Source organism: Elaeis guineensis, chromosome 7, assembly GCF_000442705.2.
Source record: "Elaeis guineensis isolate ETL-2024a chromosome 7, EG11, whole genome shotgun sequence".
In the NCBI taxonomy this organism is placed as follows: domain Eukaryota; kingdom Viridiplantae; phylum Streptophyta; class Magnoliopsida; order Arecales; family Arecaceae; genus Elaeis; species Elaeis guineensis.
Window position 1 is genome coordinate 97,672,814 of NC_025999.2, and position 23,837 is coordinate 97,696,650.

The 23,837-nt window shown below is 37.5% G+C and overlaps 1 protein-coding gene across 1 annotated transcript; it reads left to right on the forward strand.

Moving 5' to 3' along the window:
- The first annotated feature begins 3,611 nt into the window (after window positions 1–3,611).
- LOC105048193 (ABC transporter D family member 2, chloroplastic) lies at window positions 3,612–22,399 on the forward strand. Its single transcript, XM_010927411.3, has 10 exons — window positions 3,612–3,959; window positions 4,497–4,692; window positions 4,828–4,895; window positions 6,486–6,812; window positions 6,901–7,065; window positions 11,373–11,601; window positions 15,297–15,541; window positions 15,621–15,945; window positions 20,664–20,935; window positions 21,719–22,399. Exons 1-10 carry the CDS (start codon window positions 3,738–3,740, stop codon window positions 21,911–21,913), a joined length of 2,244 nt encoding a protein of 747 aa, XP_010925713.1. The 5' UTR covers window positions 3,612–3,737; the 3' UTR covers window positions 21,914–22,399.
- Window positions 22,400–23,837: the final 1,438 nt, after the last annotated feature.

Consider the following 23,837-nt stretch of genomic DNA (forward strand, 5'->3'; position numbering starts at 1 on the left):
TTCCTAAAATATAGACATCTATTTAGACTCGCACACAACTACACCAGCATAACATCACCCTAAAGTTGGAGGATCTCAAACACAAACTTGATCTCATCGGAAAAAATGCAACAAGATATAAATCATCAAGATTTAGACTTAAATCACAGAGATCTATTTAAACTAGATTTAAATTTAGCTGTTGAGGAATGAATAAGGGTTAATCTGAGCACGCACAAGTCATTATTGTCGAAGAATGCCCTGTGTCTATAAAATCATCAAATAGAGCTTCTACCATGCAAATATGCCATGTATAAATTTTGAACTAGAAAATGTTGCATTCCTTCTTTCTAGTATTGAGATGGCATTCAAACAGTTTAGCAACCCAACAAACCAGCAATTTAGTTTAAGATGCAATATTTTGTTCACACCCATTTTCAAAACGAGCTATTTAGCAACCTTTATATGTTGAGATTCATGGCCCGGGCCACATTCTAATGGAAAGGGTATGGAGTTGGGATATCCAAAACATGGGTAAATTGTAATTTTCAATTAGTTATATTTGCCAAGTTTCATAAAAAAAAAAAATTGCAAAGATTTGCAACAACGAGATGAAGTTTGGTTATATGTTATGGCCATCCATTATCAGTTTTTTTTTTTTTTTCATCCAAAGAGAATTCTGAAGCCAGATCAAACCATCCATTATCAGTCAAAATTAAGAAATAGAATCAAGAACACCAAATTAACTACTGGACAAACTCTTCTAAAATAATCTGAAAACCTTTTTCTTCACCCATGAAACATTAACAAATCCCTTAAATCCAAGAAGAGCTATCCTAACAATCAAAAAAGAATCGGAAAAGATTCAACAATATGTGCGCAAATGCAATATCCATCCTTTGACAAACAAACTATTGATTTCCTAAATAACTCAAGAAAGAGAAAAAAAGCAAACCAACCCTCTCAGTTACTCTCCTTTCCAGAGAACACAAAGCACAGACACAGACTTCCTCTCCCTCTTTCTCAAAATCCCCACAACTCCACCTCTTCGCCTGCCTTCGCACCGCTCCACTTGGTGAGGTACTTGGAGTATTCACTGTCCTTGAGGATGGTGCCGTTGGAGGAGTCCCAACAAGTCATGATCACGTGCACCTTCCACTTGTTAGCTCCCACGTGCACTAAGATAGGCAGCCCTCCGTGCTTTTTCCCGACCTCCTCCTTTTTCTTCTTAAACCCCTCAACTTCATTGCTCGACTTTTTGCACTTTGTCCCATCGTTGAGAAGGCTAACGGCGGCCTTCTTCTCGTCGGATAGGAAAGCGATGAAATGGGCATGGACATAGCCGGCAAGGATGAGGAGGCGGTTTTGCCCGTGGTTTAGATCGATTTTGGTAAGCTTTTTGGATATGATGAAACATGGCGTGGTGCCATTTTTCTCCACCAACTCCATCACCCAACGAGGAATGATGCGTGAGCGATGGATGTCGTCGACCTTCTTACCTTTGGACTTCATCATTTCCGATGAAGAAGAGCGGCGCCAAAAAGGGAGGGAGAGAAGAACTCTTGAGATGGGGAATTATAAGGGAATATGGGGGAGAAAGGCCTTCCTTGCTGGTATAATATCTTCAACGGAATTTATAGATTGCGATTTCGAGTTCTGTTCGAATTAAGAGTTACGATACCACGATATACGATGATTTTTCCTGATCACGATCATGACTCATGAGAGAGAGTTGCTATCGAATCATGGTTCTTTTGTCAAAGCACTCCGAACTCCTGCACCCATCCGCACACCTCACGAAGCGATCATTTCACGATCCAACGGTGTGTTCGCGCCAGGGATGGTCAAACCATCATTCGCGTGAGAGATACAAACCCTGTCCAACTTCTACTGGGTTCGTAGACCTGTTGAGAATCTCCGCGAATACCGCTGCACCGTTGATTTCTTCCTATCGGGGACGAGACATGCTGTGGACGGCTGTCATAAGGTGAACACTATGGAACTTGTAGGAGCAGTGTGATAACTGATTAGTCTTGCTCGAAGCCCCGCTGGGTACACACACTATGGGCCGTTGAGGCACCCATGTTAGCCCAAATAGACCAGCGATTGTCTGGTCTCAGGGGCAGACAGGTTCACCCAAAATCGGAATCGGATATAGCGCTAATTGAGGAACAAATCGAGGCGGTTATGGCTGAGGAAAACCCAAGCTCAGCTTTTTCCCTTTGTTTTTTTTTTTTCTCTTTTTTTTTTTAAAAAAGGAAGCCCAATATATACTAGATGGTCACGGTATGTCGTGGAGTCCATCCAATCATGGTGGTTGTGCCAGTCATAGACGGCCGTGATTGGCAGATGGGATCGGTTCCCGATGCTTCCATTGTAGTATTGTAGACTTTTTCCTCTTGCCTGTGGAGAAGCTAAAACCCAGCCCATATTAGTGAATCGAACATGATGGGCCATTTGTGAGACCCAACTATTACAACATTTAGGCCCAAGATTCAATTTAGCTTGCGGGTCTAGTTAATTTCGACGGCATCTGTGCACAAAATTAATATCTCGAAGCAATTCAGATATGGAAGGGAGCAAAGATGGGGTCCGTCAAATGCCCGCAGCCAAGGAAGGCCGGGATTGGCCGGAGGAGGGAGATAGAAGGAGAAAAAATATTTACTCGCTAGTCCTTGTTGTTGAATTATGAATTTATTTGGTAGCTTGACAATGCATGTTACTTTTTCTTTTCTTACAAAAAGATACCATTTTTTTATCTTTAATTCGATTATAAATTTAAAAATTTGATTTTAAACAAGATAGAGGATATTTGAATATGTTTGCAGATCATTTCATGTCTAGCCTCGAGTTCAAATTTCTCCTAGTATTTCTTCCAGATCATTATCTTACTATCATCAAAATTTGATATGTTACTGATGGCATAGTATAATATCCATGTGGCGTTGTTAGATTAAAAATGATAGAAACATGTTTATACATGGCATTTGTTTGCTTTGATGTGCTACTTGTGTTTCTTCGAAGCTAGGCCAAGCCTCAACCAAATATTCTCAATAGTAATATTGGCCAAACTCAATAACTCAAACCAAAATTAACCTCACAATCATCATAATCAAAAAAAAAAAAAAAAAAAAATTGCTAGTTTGGTTGATATTTTGTCTAAAAAGTATAAGATGCATGTCATCAAGATGATAAGCATTAGTTATCAACATCAGAGATGGTGCCGATTCATTTATATTGGCATAGTTCTCCTAAGTTTGGACAAATGATTAAGGCTAGCCAAATTAAATTAGGCCAAGCTAGAGCGAGATTAAGGTATCAAGAATCTGAATTCTTCAACCAAACACGCCAACAGCAGCAAAAAAACAAAAGAAAAAAGAAAAAAAAAAAAAAAAAGGTAAAAAAGGTTCCAGAGAGTCTCCTGACTAACCATCCATATTTCTACAGTCCGACACTATTTATTTCTCCATCAGACGCCGTTCGTCCACGCGGAATCATCGTAACGGTCAGTTTCTGATGTAAAAATAGCATTCGTACCGGATTCATCGGTCGGGACCACGCGTTACTTGCTGTCCATATGAATAGATGCAGATAAGCCGCGTGCGGTTGCCGACGTGCCAAAATGTTCTTTTCCTGCAGTGAAGGGGAACGGGGTGAGAGAGAGGGGAAGCGGGCTCCAAATTGCTCCTCCCGCCCAGGCGCCTCTGCCTCGCCAATTTGGGAAAGAATAGAGGATAAAGGGAGGGAAGAGAGAAAAGATGCATCTGTCTATTCTCGTCTCTGCTCCTTCTTTATTGCTACTACCAACCCCATCTCGCCTCTCCTCTGGTCCATTCTTCGCCTGTCCTTCTTCCCTTGGCGTCTCCAAGATCTCGTCTCCTCTCGCGATGCGTCGCCGGAGGACGGCGGTTCCTCCCACCGTCATCAGATCGCCGGCCGCCGTCGGGGAGTCTAGGTCCACTGCCGCAGGGGAAGGTCAGGTGAGAGACTCTTTTTCGTTCTTCAGTTCTTGTTCTTGCTGAACTGATCTTGTGCGTGAGACTCTTTGGGTGGAATCTTGATTCTTGAGCAAAGATTTTTTTGTTTCTTGGGTTGATTCTTTTAGCAAAAGGCTGTTTTATTTAATGCTTTTTGATGCTTGGTCGTCTTGGAACTTCTTTAATCCTCTGTATGTGGTATATGTGCTAACTATCTTTTGCCCAAGACTCCCATTACTCGTTTATTTCCTGTTTTCTTGATTGTATTGATCCTGTAGGTTGACTCGTTGAATTAAGGGTCTATTTGGCATTCGTTGTTGTTTTTGTGTCTTTGTTTTCCTATAAATTAGTCAAATGCCACGTGGAGATTGATGTTGAAGACAGCATTGACATAAAGCTTCTGTTATTTTCAATCTTTTTTGGAAAGCAACAAATCTTTGCTTCCAAAGTTCTAAATGTTTTACAGGAACTTGCAGAAAAAAAGGGTTTCTATCAAGTGTTGCTTCCATTAGCTAATTGACATGTATGCCTTCTCCATAGGATGAGAACAGGGTGCTTCCAGACCTTGGGACACTTTTAAGGAGATTTTGGAAGGTGGCTGCACCATATTGGTCATCAGAGGACAAAGTCCAAGCTAGGCTAAGGCTTGCTGCAGTATTTGCTCTCACCTTGGGAACAACAGGGATTAGTGTTGGATTTAACTTTCTTGGGCGTGATTTTTACAATGCACTTGCTAGTGAGTTTTTTTTTCCTCTTTTCGAATCGTCATTGCATTTTATGTATTTTTTTTTGAGCATAATGTTAATGATAATAAAAATACACATATGTACTTGCTAATTAAGTTTCAGTTGCTTCTGGTATCTTTTGCAAGACAAGGATCAGGAACAATTTACAAAGCAACTTCTCTACTATTTAGGGAGTTTTGCTGGAGGAATTCCGGTGAGCATATTGCTGCACTCTTGTAGGTATTGCTCTGCATGCCATTCAAAGAATGTTTTGGAGCATCTACATATGTTTGTTTTTCAAAATCAGCTGATTGAATTGAAGTTTATTGGTTAAAGTTTCAACATGTTTTGTTTTATGATGGTGATTCTTCTAGTGCTGCTTGGTACATGGAACTTATGAAGTTTTTATGGAATGACAAACTCTTAAATTATTATGCATCTAATCTACTAGTGAAATTGCTTACCTCTGGCTGCTGTTAATACACTAAATGTCAAGTAATGGTTTATGAACACTATAGTCAGGTGTAAATACAAAAAATATTAATGGAAGTAACGGGAGGAAAATATTTACATGCGAACATAGTTATATACTCCATTTTAGTTTTTGTCACATACATTTCAAGCATGTTCCTGATATTAATGTTTGTACATGGTTAAGCAATGTTAGCATGTCAACTTGCTTGGAATATGCAATGTGCATGTTAAGAAACAATCATGATGTTTAGGATGGTCTATAACTTTTGTTACCATAGATTGTATAAAATTATGTCCATCTGTTTAAAATACATGTATATACAAGTGTAAAGCAATTTAATTTTGTTTACGTTTGAGCAAAATGAATAAGACAGCATTTATGTATAAAATTATGTTCATCTGTTTAACATACATGGATAAACAAGTGTAAAGCAATGTAATTTTGTTTACGTTTGAGTAGAATGAATAAGACAGCATTTCTTAGAGCACAACATACTAATCTTTTTATAACAAGTGTTTCCTCTTGTTCAAGTGTGTGTTGAGTGCCAACATGGTTCAGCACAGTAGATGTACCATGTCAACTGCTAGTTGATATCCTTACTTGCCAATCTGTAAATTGAACTGCCTTTAGATAATGCTTGGCTTGCAAGAACATCTTCAATGAATAAAATTATATAGAGCAAGAGTATTATATACAAATTTAAATGATCTCTGGTGTGCCTTATCAAGTGTGTAGGGTAACAACATGCAGCAGCATCAGGAATTTAAGAGGAGTATTAAGGACTGAGGAGATGTTTTGAACCTACATACGTAAGCATGTAAAATGGAGGAGAGCTAATGGTTTATCATCAAAAAGTCATATGAAAAATGGTGTATTTTGAGCAGAGGAAAAACATTATATCGATGCAATCCAAGTAGATTTCATGGGTCAACATATGAAGCTGCCAAGATGTGAGGTCATTGCATCAATAACTCTTGGCTTGCGGTTGTACCCATTTAAACTATTGAGCTACCTAGGAGTGGTCCCATCTAGATTTTGCATGGGCAACAAGTGTTTAGATGTGTAGATATGCTCTGCACTTCAATCTTCAAAAGACCCAAGCATACATGTATGCATCACATATGACCGGTATATAAGATGTAGATGTTGGTTACTAGTGTGGGTATCCTATTGCAGCTTGTCAACCATAAGGGTTTTCCTCTTCTTTCCAGCATTTTTCATATTACACATATGCAGATGTGCAACCAAGTTAAAGCAAATTATTTTAAACTACACTCTTATTTTTTGGTTTCGACTATGCTTTACATGTGCTTTTCCGGTGTCTTGCAGTTCTTTGTTGTAAGAGACTACGCAAGGGAGACCCTTTCTTTAAGATGGCGATCTTGGATGACAGGCTACTATATGAAACGCTATTTTAGGAACCAGATGTTTTATAAAATTCAATCTCAGTCTATAATTGACAATCCAGACCAACGGATTGTTGATGATCTAAGTTCCTTCACTGGAACTGCACTTTCATTTTCTTTGACTCTCTTCAATGCAGCTGTAGACCTGATATCATTCAGTAACATTCTGTATGGAATTTATCCACCATTATTTGTTGTGCTTCTTGTTTACTCTCTCGGTGGCACAGCTATCAGTGTGTTCCTTGGAAAGGTAACTCTGCTCAACTCTACTAGTTATAGAACTTTCTGCATGGTGATCTCTGCTTTTCTTTTCCTAACTGGTCCTGTTTATTTTTCAGGATTTAGTCACTTTGAATTTTCTGCAAGAGAAGAAAGAAGCAGATTTTCGTTATGGGCTTGTGCGGGTTCGAGAAAATGCCGAATCAATTGCCTTTTATGCAGGTGAGGAAAATGAAGTGCAACTGTTGCTGGAGCGTTTCAGAAGGGCTTTTGAAAATTTAAAAGTAAGTTCCTGTTTGCATCTAATTAATTTCTTAACTATTCTTTACAGTATCCTATGATACTCACGTATTGTTGCTTAGTCCATGTTATAAGTATTTATTTTTCTTTTTTCTTCAAAAAAAAAGAACCCATAAATAATGGATCATGTGACTAAATATAAACTACGAGGTACAATCATTAGAAATTGAAAAAGCGCACAGTTCAAATACATTTGCACAAGCAATGTATAGTCGTGAGGAACAGGTTGAAAACCATAAATTACTGAGATGACAAGTTACTATTTGACTATGACAACAAATTAGAACTTAGTGGCAGAACTGATTGTTGCATAAGATAGGTCACTGATCCATTAAACTTGTGTTCTTGGAGAATGAGATAGTGCAGTGAAATTATCACCACCAGACACTTCTCTGTGGCTGAGTTCTTGAGAGGGCACTTCTTCGTTCTTTAGAATATGGATGTAAAGTTCAATGGCCCATTATTATGAGCTCATGTTTGTTGTTTAAACAACCATAGACATTTTAATAGGTCCATTAGGTAGACCCTCCCATTTGGTCTCTTAGAGAGTGGGACATTACAATGGCATTGTTCCTGCCTAACAGTTGTCGTTAATTATGAACCTTTCTTCCCTGTGCTCTCCAGCAGAGACATGAAGATTGACCGCCCATTGTTATAAGTTTACATTATCATGTGGTGATGCTGGCCTGTTTGCTGCAATTAGTCTAGGTCACCGAGTGAAATTTAAATATATATGTACATATATCAATTGCTAATCATGTTTTGAAATAAATACATTCTTTATGTACAAATGATTTACCAAGTTCTTCAACTATTAGTATGTTTCATGCAAAGATATTGAATACAACCTTTTCTTCTTAACAAAAATGAGAAAATAATATATCTACCAAACACATGCATTTTTGCATGTTTTTGGCTTGTTTAAATTTATATTTATGCATTGATTATACTCAACAAATTGATCGGCATGCATAGCTGTGGTGAAAAGAATTTCTTGTTTGCAAAGCTTAATATGCAAGACTATTCAGGAATACATTCTTGGTAAAATTTTTTTAATGCAACAATTTTGCATGAAATCAGCACAAGATTGCAAGAAAATTATGGACAACATAATACTGGTTCATCAAATGGCCAAACTTTCAGAGGAGCGTCTCAGATGTAATTTTTAATTGACATTATAATCCTACATACAATTAATAGGGTGCTTTTCTTTTCTTTGCATCAGAGGCATTTATAGATAAAATGTGGACTCGAGCCCATTGCAGAAGTATAAATGAAGTATGCATGCTAAGAAACAGGGCGTGAGGAATGTGGTTGCATTTAGAAAATCATCCAATATTGCATTATCACTGTTTGGTCCAGACCTGTGTGGTACAAAATGTTGCTCTTGAGTTGGCATTAGAGGGATTGGATGATGATTTTTTATTGTAACTGAAGGGACTTGAGTGTTTGTTCGAGTTAATCAAATGAATGCAAACTATCATCCAAATAAACTCTTGGAATACCATACTCCTCACAAAGGACAAATATACAATGGTTGGAAGTGAGGAATGCCCATTCATTATCCAATCGTAGAAAAACTGAAGTTATCATTAAAAAGGTGTATCCTAGTGCTTGAGGCTTCTGCCACTCTGACGTTTGTGTGTGTGTGTTGGGGTGGGGGGGGGGGGCGGCGGGGTGGGGGGGTGAAGGGTGGTTAAGATGTATGCAGCCTTATCCATGGGTATAGAGAGGTTGTTTCCATATTTTGAACCTCTTACCTAGGTGACAATGGAGTACCTTATAATTGCGCCAATTTCAGCCATCCAACTGAACTTCATCATTCTAATAGAAAAATAAAATTGAGACAGTAGTTGTCTTTTTTGATTACTTTCCTATCATAGTAATTGCTTATTACTTTCTTGTGTTTTATTTTTTTGTTGATTTTCTTACTTTCCAATTATTATGCTTTTTTAATGTTGTCTGATTTTTAGTAGAAAAATAGTTTGTGATGAAAAACTATTTTTTTTATTTTCATGAAGTTGGGATCAAGGTTGGAAGAATCGGTATTGATAGGTGTGTAGGCCAGTGATCAGTACGGTGCAGTACTAGTCCGTATGGTACTGAACCACGATGTACAAGAACCAACAAGAGGGAGAGGGAGAGGGAGAGGGGCGGAGAGGAGGAACTTGAGGGTAATCGATTGCTTGGGGATGTGGTGGTGCAGGTGGATGGGGTTTTGAAAGTCTTGAAGGCAATCTAAGGTGAATTGAAGTGATCCTTTTATTTGCCGAACCGAAGCATGGAACTGTGCCAGTAACTGACCGTTCCGGTTTGGTACGTCGGAGTTGGCCAGTTTGGCATGGTTTGGCCAACTGTGGTTGAGATAATTGTTTATTTTGTGAATGATACATGCACTATGCTGTACTTTGACAATAATAGTTTTGTTCTGCTTTGCAAGTTGTGACCTGAATGACCAATCCACTTTTGTCTTTTTTGCAAAAAATAATTTTAATAAAAATTCAAAAGGTTCTCTTTAATGTTGATCTTCAAGTAGATTAGCATGCCATGGGATAGCAGAATGCAGGACTGCCGCAATTCCTCTTGTCTATTATTAATATTTAGTCATTGGTATTACCTTTAGGAATGAAGCATGTTGAGATAAGGAGCCACTTATGGTAGCTACCATATGGCCACATTAAGCTTTGAATATTTTTTAAGAACTCATTGTAGTGGATTTCTGATGAAATTGGCATCCATTATCCATTGATGATGTTTTGACTTCCTTTGTATTTTTTTGCTGATGGTCATGGAGGGAAGGTTGAACTGTCTTAATTGAACTTTATGGTAGCCGAGTTGGCTCATGATCTCCGTGTGGAAAATCACTAGACTTTATCTATATCAAAGAACTTATATTGTTTATCTGACAGTCATTAACATGATCATAAGATTCCACTCAAAAAAAACATGATTCTAAGATCAATTAATGATTGGTTGATTGTTCTTTTCAACGGTGTTGCATGTTTAGTTGCAAATTTTGAATCAATATTCTTTTCTGCTGCATCCCAACAAGGCCTTTTTTTTAGCTACTATTCCATTGGACAACAACCTCAGTTTATTATGTACATGATGGGCTGCATGGTGAACTGAGTAGTGGTATCAGGCATGGATGAAGAACAGGAACTCAAAAATGCCATTCACTCAGGTCTTTGTGAATAGCTGTTTTGGAAGACATCAGAGTGATCAAACTGTTGCATTAATTTTGATTATGCAAGTTGGTTGAATTTGCAACACTTTTTACAGGGCAATAAAATGGTTAAATGAGACCCTGGTGGACTCATTTGCATGTGAAAGCCAATTTGATGCTACAGATTTATAAAGGTGATAGCAATCTCCATGTGAAGGTCAACAGTTGTGTCATCACATGTCCCTGTCATCTGCATTTATGCTTTAAAACCAAGTTCTTTTAAACTTGTTTCTTATTGATTGCATATTCTTGTAAGTTCTGAAACAATAGCATCTTTCTTGAATGGACTATTTGTCTGTCTAGTAATTGCCCCAGGACAGCACGGCCAGGTTGAATTGTTGTCCAAAAACTTGAGTAGCATTTTTTGACAAATGCTGGTTTGAAATGTTTATTAACTCTGAGTAATCAAATTTATTCATCACCATAAAATGACAAACAAGCATTATCCTCTTTGAAAAGTCTGTGATCCTGTTTAGCAGTCATAAGTTTCATTGGTTCAATATTGGTCTTATTCATATGAAAGCTCAAACTTAAAACTAGATATGGTGATATTTATGAGCTTGTATGTCTGACCTTAGTTGAGCTAGCCATCATACTTTCGCATAGTAAATCTATTTGACTTGGTCATGCTTGGAAGACCCTTGCAGATCTAGTTTGGTGATGCCAATGGATATTTGGATCATAATAATTGTTTTCAGCAATGGTATTCGAACTGTTTCCTAAACTGGCAAATATTGCAGAGTTGCGTACCTTCATTGTGGTACTAATCTTAAGTTATGGTGCATGATCCTGTGTTGGAGACATGCTATGCCTGATTATTATGTGGACATGAAGAATTGCAATTTCTACTAAAAGAGCATAGCTTTATCAACCATTTAATCCAGATCCAAATGCTGTTAATGAAGCAATGTGCTACTTTTCTTTTCTTATTTCTTTCAAGGTATTAAGGATTCTTTAAAAAAAAAAAAAAAAAATTCCAGCTTGCTTCTCAAATTTCCATGCTTTCTGGAACAAAGTAAGCACCTGTATCTATAACATATTTGATTTTTTTTTTTCCATTTGCAGCAATTGCTGATTTCTTCTCGAAATCTGGAGTTCTTTACCAATGGTTACCGCTACTTAATTCAGATTCTCCCTGCTGCTGTTGTTGCTCCAATGTATTTCACGGGAAAAATCGAGTTTGGTGTGATCAACCAATCTGTCTCTGCTTTCAATCATATTCTTGGTGATTTTTCCATCATTGTCTATCAATTTCAAGCAATCAGTGCCTTCTCAGCTGTCATAGATCGTCTAGGTAAAGCCTTTGCATTTCTTTTTTTTTTTTTTTTTAAATTTCATTTGTAGTGCTGCATGCATGTATATCAGTTGCTTTATTCATCAATGTAGATATGATTAATTTCATTAAGCAGGTGATAAATATTGACATCTGCTGTTATACATTTCTCAAAGGGTGCAATTGATGCAGGTATACAACTCTCACAATACTCACCTAACGACAGTATAAAACTCATATCTCGTTGCTTTTTGTATAAAACCTGTTCTCTTATTAACAGTGCCATATTGCATCATTGTTAAGCATTCTCCTGATTTTCATTTGTTTAAGATTAAGCTGAAATTAATAATGTAATGCCAGATGACAATGAAAAATCTGCTCCTAGTGTTTTGTGATGTGGAGTCTCTCAATCAGCTGAAAATGCTGATATAAACCTCTGGAATAATTTTTGAGAAAAAGAAACCACTGGCATATTTTAAAAGCAGGTTTTCGGTGTGCTGATTGATTGAGAATATTGATCATATAGAGAAATAACTGCTATTTTCCCATCATGAGATCTAAAGTTTAAGCACATGGTTCAATGCAGTTTGTGTGGTGGGAAAATTTTGCATTCTAGATTTCCTTTTTTATCACGATATTGGTGGACAAGCATATTAAGTTGGGATGCATTCATGATCCTTTGGTGAATGAAACACCACTGCCTCCAATTTTATCACCTTTCTGGATTTTTTTTATTAGTTAAGTTGTTAATTTTGACTAGTGCATCAGTATGTCTGAAATTTGGTTGCTCTGAAATTAATTGGAACAAAAGGCCTTTATGAACAGTTCTCACATTTTAGATTCATCTGATAAACCTAATGTTCTAATATAGAAGTTCTAGGATGTAGTTGTCTTTTAGTCTTATTTGGGCCTTTCACTAGAGAATATTGAACTTCAGACCATGCTTAGATTCAATCTGTTTCTTGTAGGCAACTCCCGGCAAGTATGTTTATTGACTCTTCTTGTTTGACTATGGTTCATCTATGTTGCCCTGGGAGCAGGAATCTGTAGGGAAGCTTTAGTAGCTCTTTCCTGGTGAATATATCTTTTAGCTGTAGTCTTTGATACATACAGTATGGGAAGTTTGAGGTTAGTATAGGATGATTCATGAAACTGATGCAGCATGGTTGAAGTTGAAAAATATTATGATCAATTGGATGATGCCAAACCTTTTAGGAGCCAATATATCTGCAGCCAAAAACCCCAACAATGAAAAGTCCTATGGATTTTCCATAGAGTTGGCTTTAGTTTTTGCCAAATTTTCATATTTTGTGGTTGAATAATCATAGTCTATTTTCCTTTAATTTTCTGGGTTGGATTTCCTTTTTTTTAGTATGGCTTTGTAAGGCTTGTCTATAAGGTGGCCTTTGGGTTATTTAAGGAGACTTGGTTGATTAATATAATTTTATTCTTGGAGTTTTCTTCCACTTCTCTCGTTTTGTTCCTTGTGCTTTTCTCTATACAGCATGCGGTTTAGGGCCTGTGTCAGAAACCAATAAAGACCAATGCTTTTTATATCTTATCTGAAAAATCTTAGTAGAAGCATGCAAGAATAATGGCAGGACTAACAGTGTCCTGCAGATGTAAAAGAACAAAAGACATGCCGGTATAAATGCGAAAATGCATGATTTATGGGGGTAAAATTTAAGACACTTTAGGAGTATTCATGATATAATGTTGCATGAGTACGATGTGCGTCATATCCATCCCAGAAGAACACTAGGTTCATGAATTTGAAAATTGTGTACTAAATACTAGGTTGCTCATTTGAAGAATATCATTATCCATCTTATATGTGGATCAATACCAAGTGGATGTAGCAAAACTCGGAAAATTTTCTTTGGTAATGTAGCAGTGTTTGGCTGTTTTGGGCATTAGGGAAGAAGGACCTATAATATGAATGAAAGTTATGAGAAAGGCTTTGAAGGACTTGCAGAAATATAGTGTATAACCTATAATTGGAATTAGCAGTGAGGAAAATTCATACATCCAATCCCAAATAGTTGCAACATTGCTTGATTTTATAATTATAATTCTCATATGCATACAGATGAAATTATGAATATACATTCCTAGTAAAAAGGTCATATATCGAGCACAAAAGGTGTTCATATATAATTCCAGAATACAAAAGCAGAATCAGGTATTGGAGCTCACATGCCTTTAGTGAAGAATATAATTAATGAATTCATAGTCAACCATAATTGGAATAAAGATTTTCAACCTTTGAAACTGTCTTCTTAATGATATGTCCATTGCAATATGGTTTCATAAGGAAATATGAGATATCATTAGATCCTACATGTTTTTGAAGGAGTGATTACTGTAGTTTTTTTAGCAATCTAAAAAATTAATGTAGTAATATGTCTGCAGAATCTTGTATTAATTATCTCCTATTATAACATATGATGGGGCTTATCAGTTGTATAACATATCATCATTGAATTCACGGTCAACTGTAAGTGGAATAAAGATTTTGACCCTTTGAAACTTTGGCTTCTTAATGATATGTCCTGTGCAATATGGATTCATAAGGAAATATGAGGTATCATTAAAACCTATTTGTTTTTGGAGGAGAGATTCCTAGGGAGATCTTTTAGCAATTTAAAAATTAATGTAGTAATAGTTCTATAGAATCTTGTATAATGATGTCCTATTATAACATATGATGGGCCTCATCAGTTAGCTTATCTTCATTGATTCACACTGTGCATACCTCTGGCTAAGTGTGTGCTTTTAGATGTCCTAAACTAGGCCCCAAGTTGGTTGCAACTGCTTCGATGCTTTAAGAGTAGGTATAGTGTTGCTATTAGGGTTGAAGTTACCAGTACCTGTACCGGTACCTTACCAATATGGCATGATATCATGCACACACATGTTGCTCCTGGTGATGCTGGCACAACAGAACTGGGATATTATAGCATGTGCCACTACAGTATCATGCCAAGAGGTGTGTTGATATTTGTACCTTAGCGCTAAGGCTGGTATATACTTAAATCCAGCATGCGCTATTATTCAAGTCCATAGTCTTGCCATGTTGTTTACCTCTCGACTAGACTGACGTCTTCCTTATATGTGATGCATGTGCCAAGTACAAATATAGACTTTTCTCCGACTGATTGTTACACAATGCTTCGACATGTGTTGCAAATCTTATGCTTGTTGAGATAGCCCCTAAAGATCCTGTCTTCCATTAATACATCAAGGGTCCAATGGTGTCTCACATTGGCTTTACTGTGATTCTGGAAGTTCACCATACATATAGTATTTGTAGGTTCAGATACTCTGATAAGCAGGTCAGAAAGTGGAGAAACATGCTTATCTGTATTTTGATTAGCAGGTGATGTGCTACAATACATAGTTTCATCAGTAAAAATGCAATAATACATTGGTTTTTTTCTGAAAAGTTATGGTCAATATGAGTATTCTACTAACATTTTAATATTGTTTGACCTAAATCTGCCACAATGCCATGTCATATATGATGAACATATAGAATGAACTTTCATATGTGCATGCATTATGTATCAGTCATATGTCATAACATATCTATATCTTTGTGCTTTCCTAGAATAATTCTTGTCTGTGACTTTGATTTCTATGCACTTATCATTTTGAATCCATCTCAGTCCAATGTTTTTAAACCATCTCTCCAATCAATTGTTTTTTACTTCCAGGCGAGTTTGATGATATTTTGGATGGTAGCAAGTCTTATATACCTGAATATGGTAATACCGAGAAGATAAATATTCAGTTTCAAGATGAAAAGATTCCAACCTCCTTGGGGTCAAATGGATCTGTGCCTAAGGCTGGCTGCCGTAGGTTATTAGAGATCCAAAATTTAACATTACAGACACCACGAAGTGGTCACATTCTTATTACCGACCTATCACTTGATATCAATGACCAAGATCACTTACTGGTAAAAGATTTTCTCGTATCAAATATGTTTTACCTGACACTACTCGAGGACATTTTATGTAATTTTGTTTCATTTATAGGTGATGGGCCCTAGTGGGAGTGGTAAGACTTCATTCTTACGAGCTCTGGCTGGTCTCTGGACTACTGGTGCAGGGAATATCACATTCTATATGAGGGATGCTGGGCAAGTTCAAACATCCATTTCAGCTGATACTAATTCTTCCAAACCAATGACTTCATTAAAGAAAGAGGAACAACTTGAAAGTTCTGAAAACAGGCGAGCTAGGGGTGTCTTTTTCCTTCCCCAAAGGCCATATATGGTATTGGGAACACTTCGCCAGCAACTACTCTATCCAACGTGGAGTGAGGATATAATTTTTCCTTCAGAAAACTCCCAAACGACTGGTAAGTTTTGGTTTATGCTAAATACCATCATTACAGGTCATAAGTTGACTTGGTTTCTTTTATTGAAAGGAAATTCCTGAAACAGTAACTGAGTGTATCTTCATAGACCTGACAATCTGCATTTGTGCCTTGGAAACTTAAGTCCTAATATCTCCTTAGTTGTTTTTAACACTTTCTGCAACCGATTAAATACGGCATAAGATAGTTCCTACCAGTTGCATGATTGATGCTTTGAATCCTGCAACATTGTGTGCTTATTTATGCTGATTGCAGAATTACATATGTGTCCAGAAGATTTGAGGGATTGATGTTACAATGAAATAACCCCTCCTAGATTCAATTATTTGCCAGTTGGTGAATCAAAATCCTCTTCCTGACTTGCGTTAAGCTCAGATTTATAATGCGGACAATAAGCTTTGGTTTGATGGAGAAATGAGAAGGAACGAAAACAATATTTTCATTCAACATTGCAAAAGGAGAAACATCCTTGCTAAAATATTTCGCTGATTCAAGAAAAACACTCTTCCTTCCAATAATTATATTGATAATCAATCTTTTAACTGAAATTATACAGTAATATTAATATGACATCTAATGTTTCATATAGATAATAGAATTTTGAAGTCTAATCACCAAAACTGTGATGCATTGCTCTCAGAAACAATTTTTCCCATATCATAAGGATGTAGAGAAATTGAGATTTGAGGATTTTGGCTGAACGGTGTCATGGCTTTCTTAAATCTATTCTAGAAAGTGATCGTGAGATGATGTTCCTTAGTTCAAAGGTTGATAGTCAATTTGATGGCACTGTTCCATAAGTTTTGGATTCTCCACTTTTTGATATTCTCATTCATATCGTCTTGATCAAAGGATGACACTTTGCACATACCACATCACAATCACTCCAAAATTTATACCATGTTCTCAATTTCATCTTGAATGGAAGCTGCAGTCAAGTTTCCTTTGGTTGGTAAATTTGGTCCCAACCACATATTGGAGAAACTTCACCGTGATCATGCTAGCATAAGTTCTTATAACTCCAAAATCCCTTTGCTAATTAATGGAGATTTCAACTCTATGATACTTTTTTAAAGTTATCCATCTTCACTTGAATGGAGATTTCACATATAATTGGCATCATGGGGATGCACTACTGTTGTTCCTTGACATGAACTGAACAGCTGACGTGAAGCTCATAAGATGAGACCATCATATGCTTAATCCGTGCCTGCTAGGGACATGATAGATCAATAGGGAGAAGCAATAGAGATACCTGGAAATGTGATAGTTGAAAATTCACTTCTATTGGTCTTTTACCGTGGGTTGAGTTGGGCACTAGGAGCCATCCAATCTCAAAGCCTTTGACCTGGTAGTATCTGCCTTACCATTGGACTCATCATCACAAAGCTAAAGACTTAACGTTTGATGCCTATTGTTCCATATTAAGGGCTTTTGGTCGTATAAAGCATTGTCAACACCATTGCTATTCTTTTCTATCCAGTTGATGCATGCAATGCATGTTAGAAGGGATATAGTATGCAAAAGCTGGAAACATACAGCAAAAATTGCTTGATTTAGGAAAAAGGTACTGATCTTGAGAAATCCTTTTGATATTGTGAAATGCAAGGAGAAAGACATCGAAATTACCGCCAACTGTTTTTTCTAGAATTTCTTGATTTCCCATAAAATTGTTCCTCCTCCTGTATCTGCTCACATTTCTTGCATGCTTATACGACATCTCTCTCACAACCTAAATGTGGTATAATTAAGTTAAACAGCTTTTTCGAACGTCAAATGCTAGTTGATTTGGGTGAAAAGTTTTTGAGAACCATCTCTTCACTTCTTTTAGTTGATAGATTGTTCAATTTGATTCATCCTCTTTTTCTTTAGTCATCATATTTTGTTAGTAACTTTTCTCTTTTTGGATATGAACTGTGTAGTTTTGCAGTATACAAAGTTGGTGTTGTCAAAAGGGCTGGATGTGATAAACAGTGAATAAAAAAATAGACTGGAATGAACTTGTTAAAGAGTAACAGAATGATTAAAAAGAAAGGGATATATCACTTCCCATTAGGGGTGGCATTCGTGTCTGGTTGGGTACCCTAAACCTGAACCCGATCTGTTAATTATACAGATCAGAATTTAAAACTTGAACTTGTCTTATTTAATAAACAACTAATCTAACCTGATCTGTTTAACCTGTTTTATAAACAAAACAGCTCAAATTCACCTTTGAATCATGTTTAGTAACCTATTTAGAGCAAAGAAAGGAAGAGGAGGCTCAAATTCACAGCTAAATCAGAATGGCTGCAATCGATTGCTAGTAGAATGGAAGTAGTCCATCCAAGATATGTTGCCATCAAAGTCAGCCAAGATTGTTTGACAATGCACCAAACTCTCATCCAAGAATCATCCCAGCCTCTTTATACAAACCTAAAAATAGCTTCTTGTGTGGAATTTGGCGAAGCCGGGGCTGTTAAAGAGCCTCCCATCTATCTGGATGACGACCAGTGGGAGATGTAGAGGACAAAGCCACGGAGAGGAAGGGACATGGTTTGCAAAGGATGGAGCCACAAAGAGATAGAGAGGAGAGGTAGGGTTTGTAGAGGACAGACTACACACAGAGAGAGAGTGAGAGAGAGAGAGAGGTGGGGTTTGAGGATGGAACTAGAGAGGGGCAAATAGATGAGATTGATTCTCCACAGAAGATTGAAGATTGAGAAGGGGTTTTTCCTCATCGCAATCAAAGCCTTAGAAGAAGGCCGATTAGAGCCATAGAGCAACAAGGATGATGCTCTTCCTCTTCTCCAAGAAACCCTAATCTTGATCACTCAAAGAGTCGTGGTGGACCAGTCTTACATTCTCCACAGAATCTCGATTTGAGGTAAGAAATTGAAGATTAAGGAAGGGCTCTTTCTTCTTGGTTAGAGTCTCGAAAGAGGTGATCCAAGCTATAGAATGACGAGGATGGTGCTCTTTCACTCTCAAGAAACCCTAGTCCTAATCACGAAAAGAGCCAAAGATGGAAGCAAAGATAAGAAGGAAAGAGAGAAGGATCGAATCGGTGTTCGTGGTCACCACTGATGATGGTGATGAATCTAGCCACCATTAGATCAATCTCCTCCATGGACCTTTGATTTGAGGGTAGGAAGTTGGAGATCAAGGAGGGGCTCTTCCTCTTCTCCCTTAAAGCCTCATCGAAAGGGTGATTGGAGGCCGAAGCCGGTGGGACAGTGCAATGGGAACTGGGGGAGGGTTGGATGACGCTCATGTAAACCCTAACCCACAAAATAGAAAATGACACAAGAAATGGAGATTGGAGAACTTTCGAGAAGCCATTTTGACTTTCAACTTAAATATTATAGGTTCAGATGGGAAGTTGTGTTCGAGCATGAGATTTTGGTTCGGCCCATTATATAGGTTATAGACTTAAATAGGTAAATAAATGGGCTAAATATGTTATGGGCATGAAATTCGAACTCGACTTAATTATTAAATTAGTTAAATCATCTCGGTATCGGATCCCGTGCCGATAAAATCCTACTATAATGTTGGTACGCGGTTCGGTATAGTATGGCAATGTCGGTATGCTCCAAAATGGTATACCAGTATGAGATCAGTATGGTATGGTATGCCCTTTATCTAGCGGTATGGCATTTCATATAAATGACTCAATCTGTTTATGATTTGAACATGTTTAGTCTAAATTTAAAGCTACTTTTGGCAGGTTGAATGCAGATTGGGCTGCCTAGTCGGATCAGCCCTACTTCTCACAAAGTTATTTCATTAATTAGGTTATATTTACATTTGTAGAAAACTGAAACTAATTCATGAAAAATGAAGTTGGGCAATTTCTAGAGTTTCACTGGAAGGAAAGAACCATTGTTGTGGATATAGTTCTATAGTATATATTTGGGTACTTGCTAGGCCATAAGACTCGAGTGCTCAAAGGCCATGAGAATTGACTACTTGCCTAGTATCACTGAAATCAGGTGCTTGACTTTGAGAGATGATGTCAACTTTACCCTTGACTTTCTTAAATGGAAGGAAACATTAATAAATGCATGTCTTGCTGGAAGTTTTATCAACACAAAATACTTAAGCCAAAATGGGTCATCTAAAGAAAACATATGCCTGCAACAATGATATTAGATGTATATCTGTGGCGTAATCCACTCTTATATTATTGCTGAGTTACAGTTTAACATTAGAAAGTAATGTTTTTCAATTAGCAATGTTTTCACTTTACATTCAGTTAATGGGGGGAACCCTCCACGTTCAATAATAGAAGAATTGCAGAATGGGAAGAACATAAAATATGGAAAACATTTTTGATAATTTTAGCATGTTTTTGGTTTGCAGAGCCAATCTTGTTTTCCACGTTAAATCCACTTGTCTGTTATGCAACATGCATTTACAAACTTGAATGCTTTTGAAGTTGGGTGCTCTCTTAAAATGCTAATTCTCCTTATATAGCAAGTGCTTGCAGACAATGTGGTCTTACTTGAAGATCTGCATGTTCTTTAATGGCCTTTTCAGTGATCATGCTAGTTCTGGAAATTATGATAATTTATAAAGCATTATTTTTGTTTTATCAGTTAAATTTTTGCAAAATAGTGAATTCTTGCAGAATCCTTTTGAATTACTGTTATATGTTTCACACTATTTACTAGAACTGGAAGAGCTTTTCATAGTTAGTGTCATGCATGACTTCTCAGGCTCTCTACCTTTACTGTCTGAACTGTCGAGGCCAGCAGATGAATCCATTAAGCCTAAGAAGCCCACAGTTGATGATCTGATTCATGTGCTTGAAGTTGTTCGGCTTGGAGACATCTTGTCTCGTTTCAATGGCCTGGATTCCATATATGAATGGTCAAGTGTTCTTTCTCTTGGTGAGCAACAGCGCCTTGCATTTGCTCGTTTGTTACTTTCAAAACCAAAATTGGTTTTATTGGATGAGTCTACAAGTGCATTGGACGGTACCAATGAGGTATGTTGTGATAGTGAACCTTCTTTAACTCAGCAACAATTGGGTTCTTAGGTTCCTTTTTTAGTCATCTAAAACTGCCAGTGACACATGTTTTAAAATTTTCGGGTGTGAGACATGAATATGCCATCCATCATTGATTTTTTTTTTCCTCAAAAAAAAAAGAAAAAAAAGAAAAAAAGAGAAAAGGTAGATAACTTAGGGCCTGCTTGGTGTTGCTTTTGTTTTCAAAAATCGAAGAAGAAAATTGAACTAGACTGAGCAAATATGTATAATGAAACCCTTCTGTTTGTTAATTGTTCGGAAACCCTTTTGGAGCTTTTGGTAGCAAAGGTTTTTTCGCTTTCAAAAAAATGAAAATAAAAGCAAGGAATGGCAGAAGCTTGGGCAAATGCTATCTTCAATGTCAATCTCTATTTGGTCTTTTACTATTTTGTAGGGTAACAAACAAGAAAAAAAAAACACAACAATGCCAAACAGGCCCTTAGATTGTTCCTTGGAATTCTCAACGGTTTTACTGGTAGCATTAGAAATTCACTCTTCATGGAAAAAAATGTCCACTGTCTGCTGCACTTATTATTGAACTTCAAGTCTTCAATAATATTATTTATGACTGGAATTTCTTACCCCTGTCCGCACTCTTAAATCATCAAAATATGGATGTAGGCGTTTTGTAGATATTGAGAGCTTCTGATAGATAGTTTATTATCATTGTGAAATCATACATAAATTAGCTATAGTTCAAACTTGCACCAGTATCTTCTTACAATTGCATTATATCCTCAGGCTCATCTGTACAGGCAGATTGAAGCTGCAGGGATTACATATATCAGCATTGGACACCGCAAGACACTATACAACTACCACAACAAGGTCTTGCACATATCGAAATATAATTCAAGGAACAACACTGAACGGAACTGGTATCTTGAGTCCATTAACCCAACCACTGCCATTGAAGAGGCGAACTCAGCATTTTAAATGCGAAGAAACAATATGGTTCTGTACATGTATAAACAATCAATGGCTCTGTCGCAGATAAGTCACCATTTGGCTTGGAAGCAATTGTTAGGAAAGAAAAAAGTGTCCTTTTTATGTGAAGATGGATCATCAACATTATCCTGCCATTCTCTGTGCTAGGGCTGATGTTCACAACTTCACATTCCTAAGTCGCTTTTTTTTTTTCTGGAAAATGCATCAAATCTCCAAAGTGCCCTAGCCAAGCCATGGATCAGCAGGGACAAGCCTCGACCTACCAGCCATTCATGGCATGATCACATGAGATGGTTTGTATAAAGGTGGTGATATAGATGCCTTGGAAGGATTGATGTAAGCCGAACCTGGCTTGATTATTCATATATGGTGCTGTTAACCTCAATGTAGCATGGAGTATGAACGAACATAGATGATGCCTTTTTTTGCAAGGTTGATACTTACATGCGCCCACTTTTGTTGGACTCTTTACAATTGTCTTGTGTGCTCAAGCTCTTTTTTTTCTCTGCATGCATGGTGCTAATAACAGGTAGCTTTCATCTGATAAGGGAGTTTGGATAATAAATGTGAAAGTTGCAGAATAGAAATCCATGCAGTACCTCAAAAAATGGAAGAGAAAATTACATCAAAAAGATAAAAGAGAAAAAATGTTTTGTTTTTTCCTTTCTCCTGTATCTCTGAATTCTCTCTGCAAAGGTTTCCCCCCAGGTTGTTAAGGCCCCAGGGTCATATGGATAATGCAATCCTACTCCAAGAAGCACCAACCAAGATAACATCAGATAAGTATGCTTACTCTGAATTCTTTTCCAAAGTTCTGCAAGCTCAGGACCCAAAAGTGGTCGAATGATGTTACTTTGTCGATCCTGTGCAAGTTCCTTGCTTGAGTCAAATTTTTATCAAATGCATATTCCTCGGTCAAAATTATACATGGTTTCTTCACAGGGCTACTATGCAACACAAATTTGAGCCATTTCTCAGTTGGAGCCTCCCTTGTTTCATTTCAGTTTGGCACGTGAGGCTTGTAGGTTGTGATTTCTCGATTTGATCAAATCTCCTTGGATTTTTTGATTCGATTATGTTAGATTTGGAGGGTGCATTTTCTTTTTCTACTTCCGACAGAATTCAACAAAATGAGATATTCATTTTTTTCCTGTTTACTTCTGTAGAAATAGATGACCATGCCATCAAAATATCGTTTCTCAACCATCTTGAATGTCTGATATGAATCTCCATTAGGATTGAGGCCAACTCTCAGAAAACCTCATCAAGAAACCACAACCAACCTTATACCGGTCCAGTATATAAACAGAATATTGGATGGAGAGGCTACGTTATCAAGATAGCATGCGATAGATTAGGAATATAACATTTGAGGCTAGCTAAATCATCCAGAGTCAATTTAGATATGATTCTCTGAAGAAAATCTGCATCAAGCCTAATTCTGCTGTTCTTGCATGCCTTGATTATATTCCCAGCCCAAAAGCCCATCAAAAAAAAAAAGAGAGAAATCGGGAAGAAGACTCCCGATAGGAGTCTTCTTCTCCGATGAGCCTCGATGGGATCGAGAGTCCTAGGACCACCAGAGGTCCTAGGACTCTCTATAAAAAGGCCTTTTTCCCTTCCTAAGAACCCTCCCACCAGTCTTCCTCTCTCTCTTCCTCCCCGATTTCTTCGATTGAAGCTGCGGCCCCTCGATTCGTGCTCGTCACGATTTTTCGCCGGTGGGGTCACTGGAGGCTGAGGTAAGCTCTTCTTCCTCTTCCTCTCTCTTTTTTTTCGTGCCTCTGTGCATAATTGCCGACGACGGGTGTCGCCGGATTTCATCGGAGAAGGGATCCTCTGTTTGGTCTTTTCTTCTCTTTGATTTTTCGATGCCGGCGATCACTACCGACTGCCGGCCTTGGCCTCTCCG

What these genes read in the sequence shown, in the direction of transcription:
- LOC105048193 (XM_010927411.3), top strand. Translation starts at nt 3,738, where the DNA reads ATGCATCTGTCTATTCTCGTCTCTGCTCCTTCTTTATTGCTACTACCA. An exon ending in TTTTTACAATGCACTTGCTA is followed by an intron (nt 4,693 to 4,827) that starts GTGAGTTTTTTT and finishes ATCTTTTGCAAG; the next exon opens with ACAAGGATCAGGAACAATTT. An exon ending in CATTGGACGGTACCAATGAG is followed by an intron (nt 20,936 to 21,718) that starts GTATGTTGTGAT and finishes TTATATCCTCAG; the next exon opens with GCTCATCTGTACAGGCAGAT.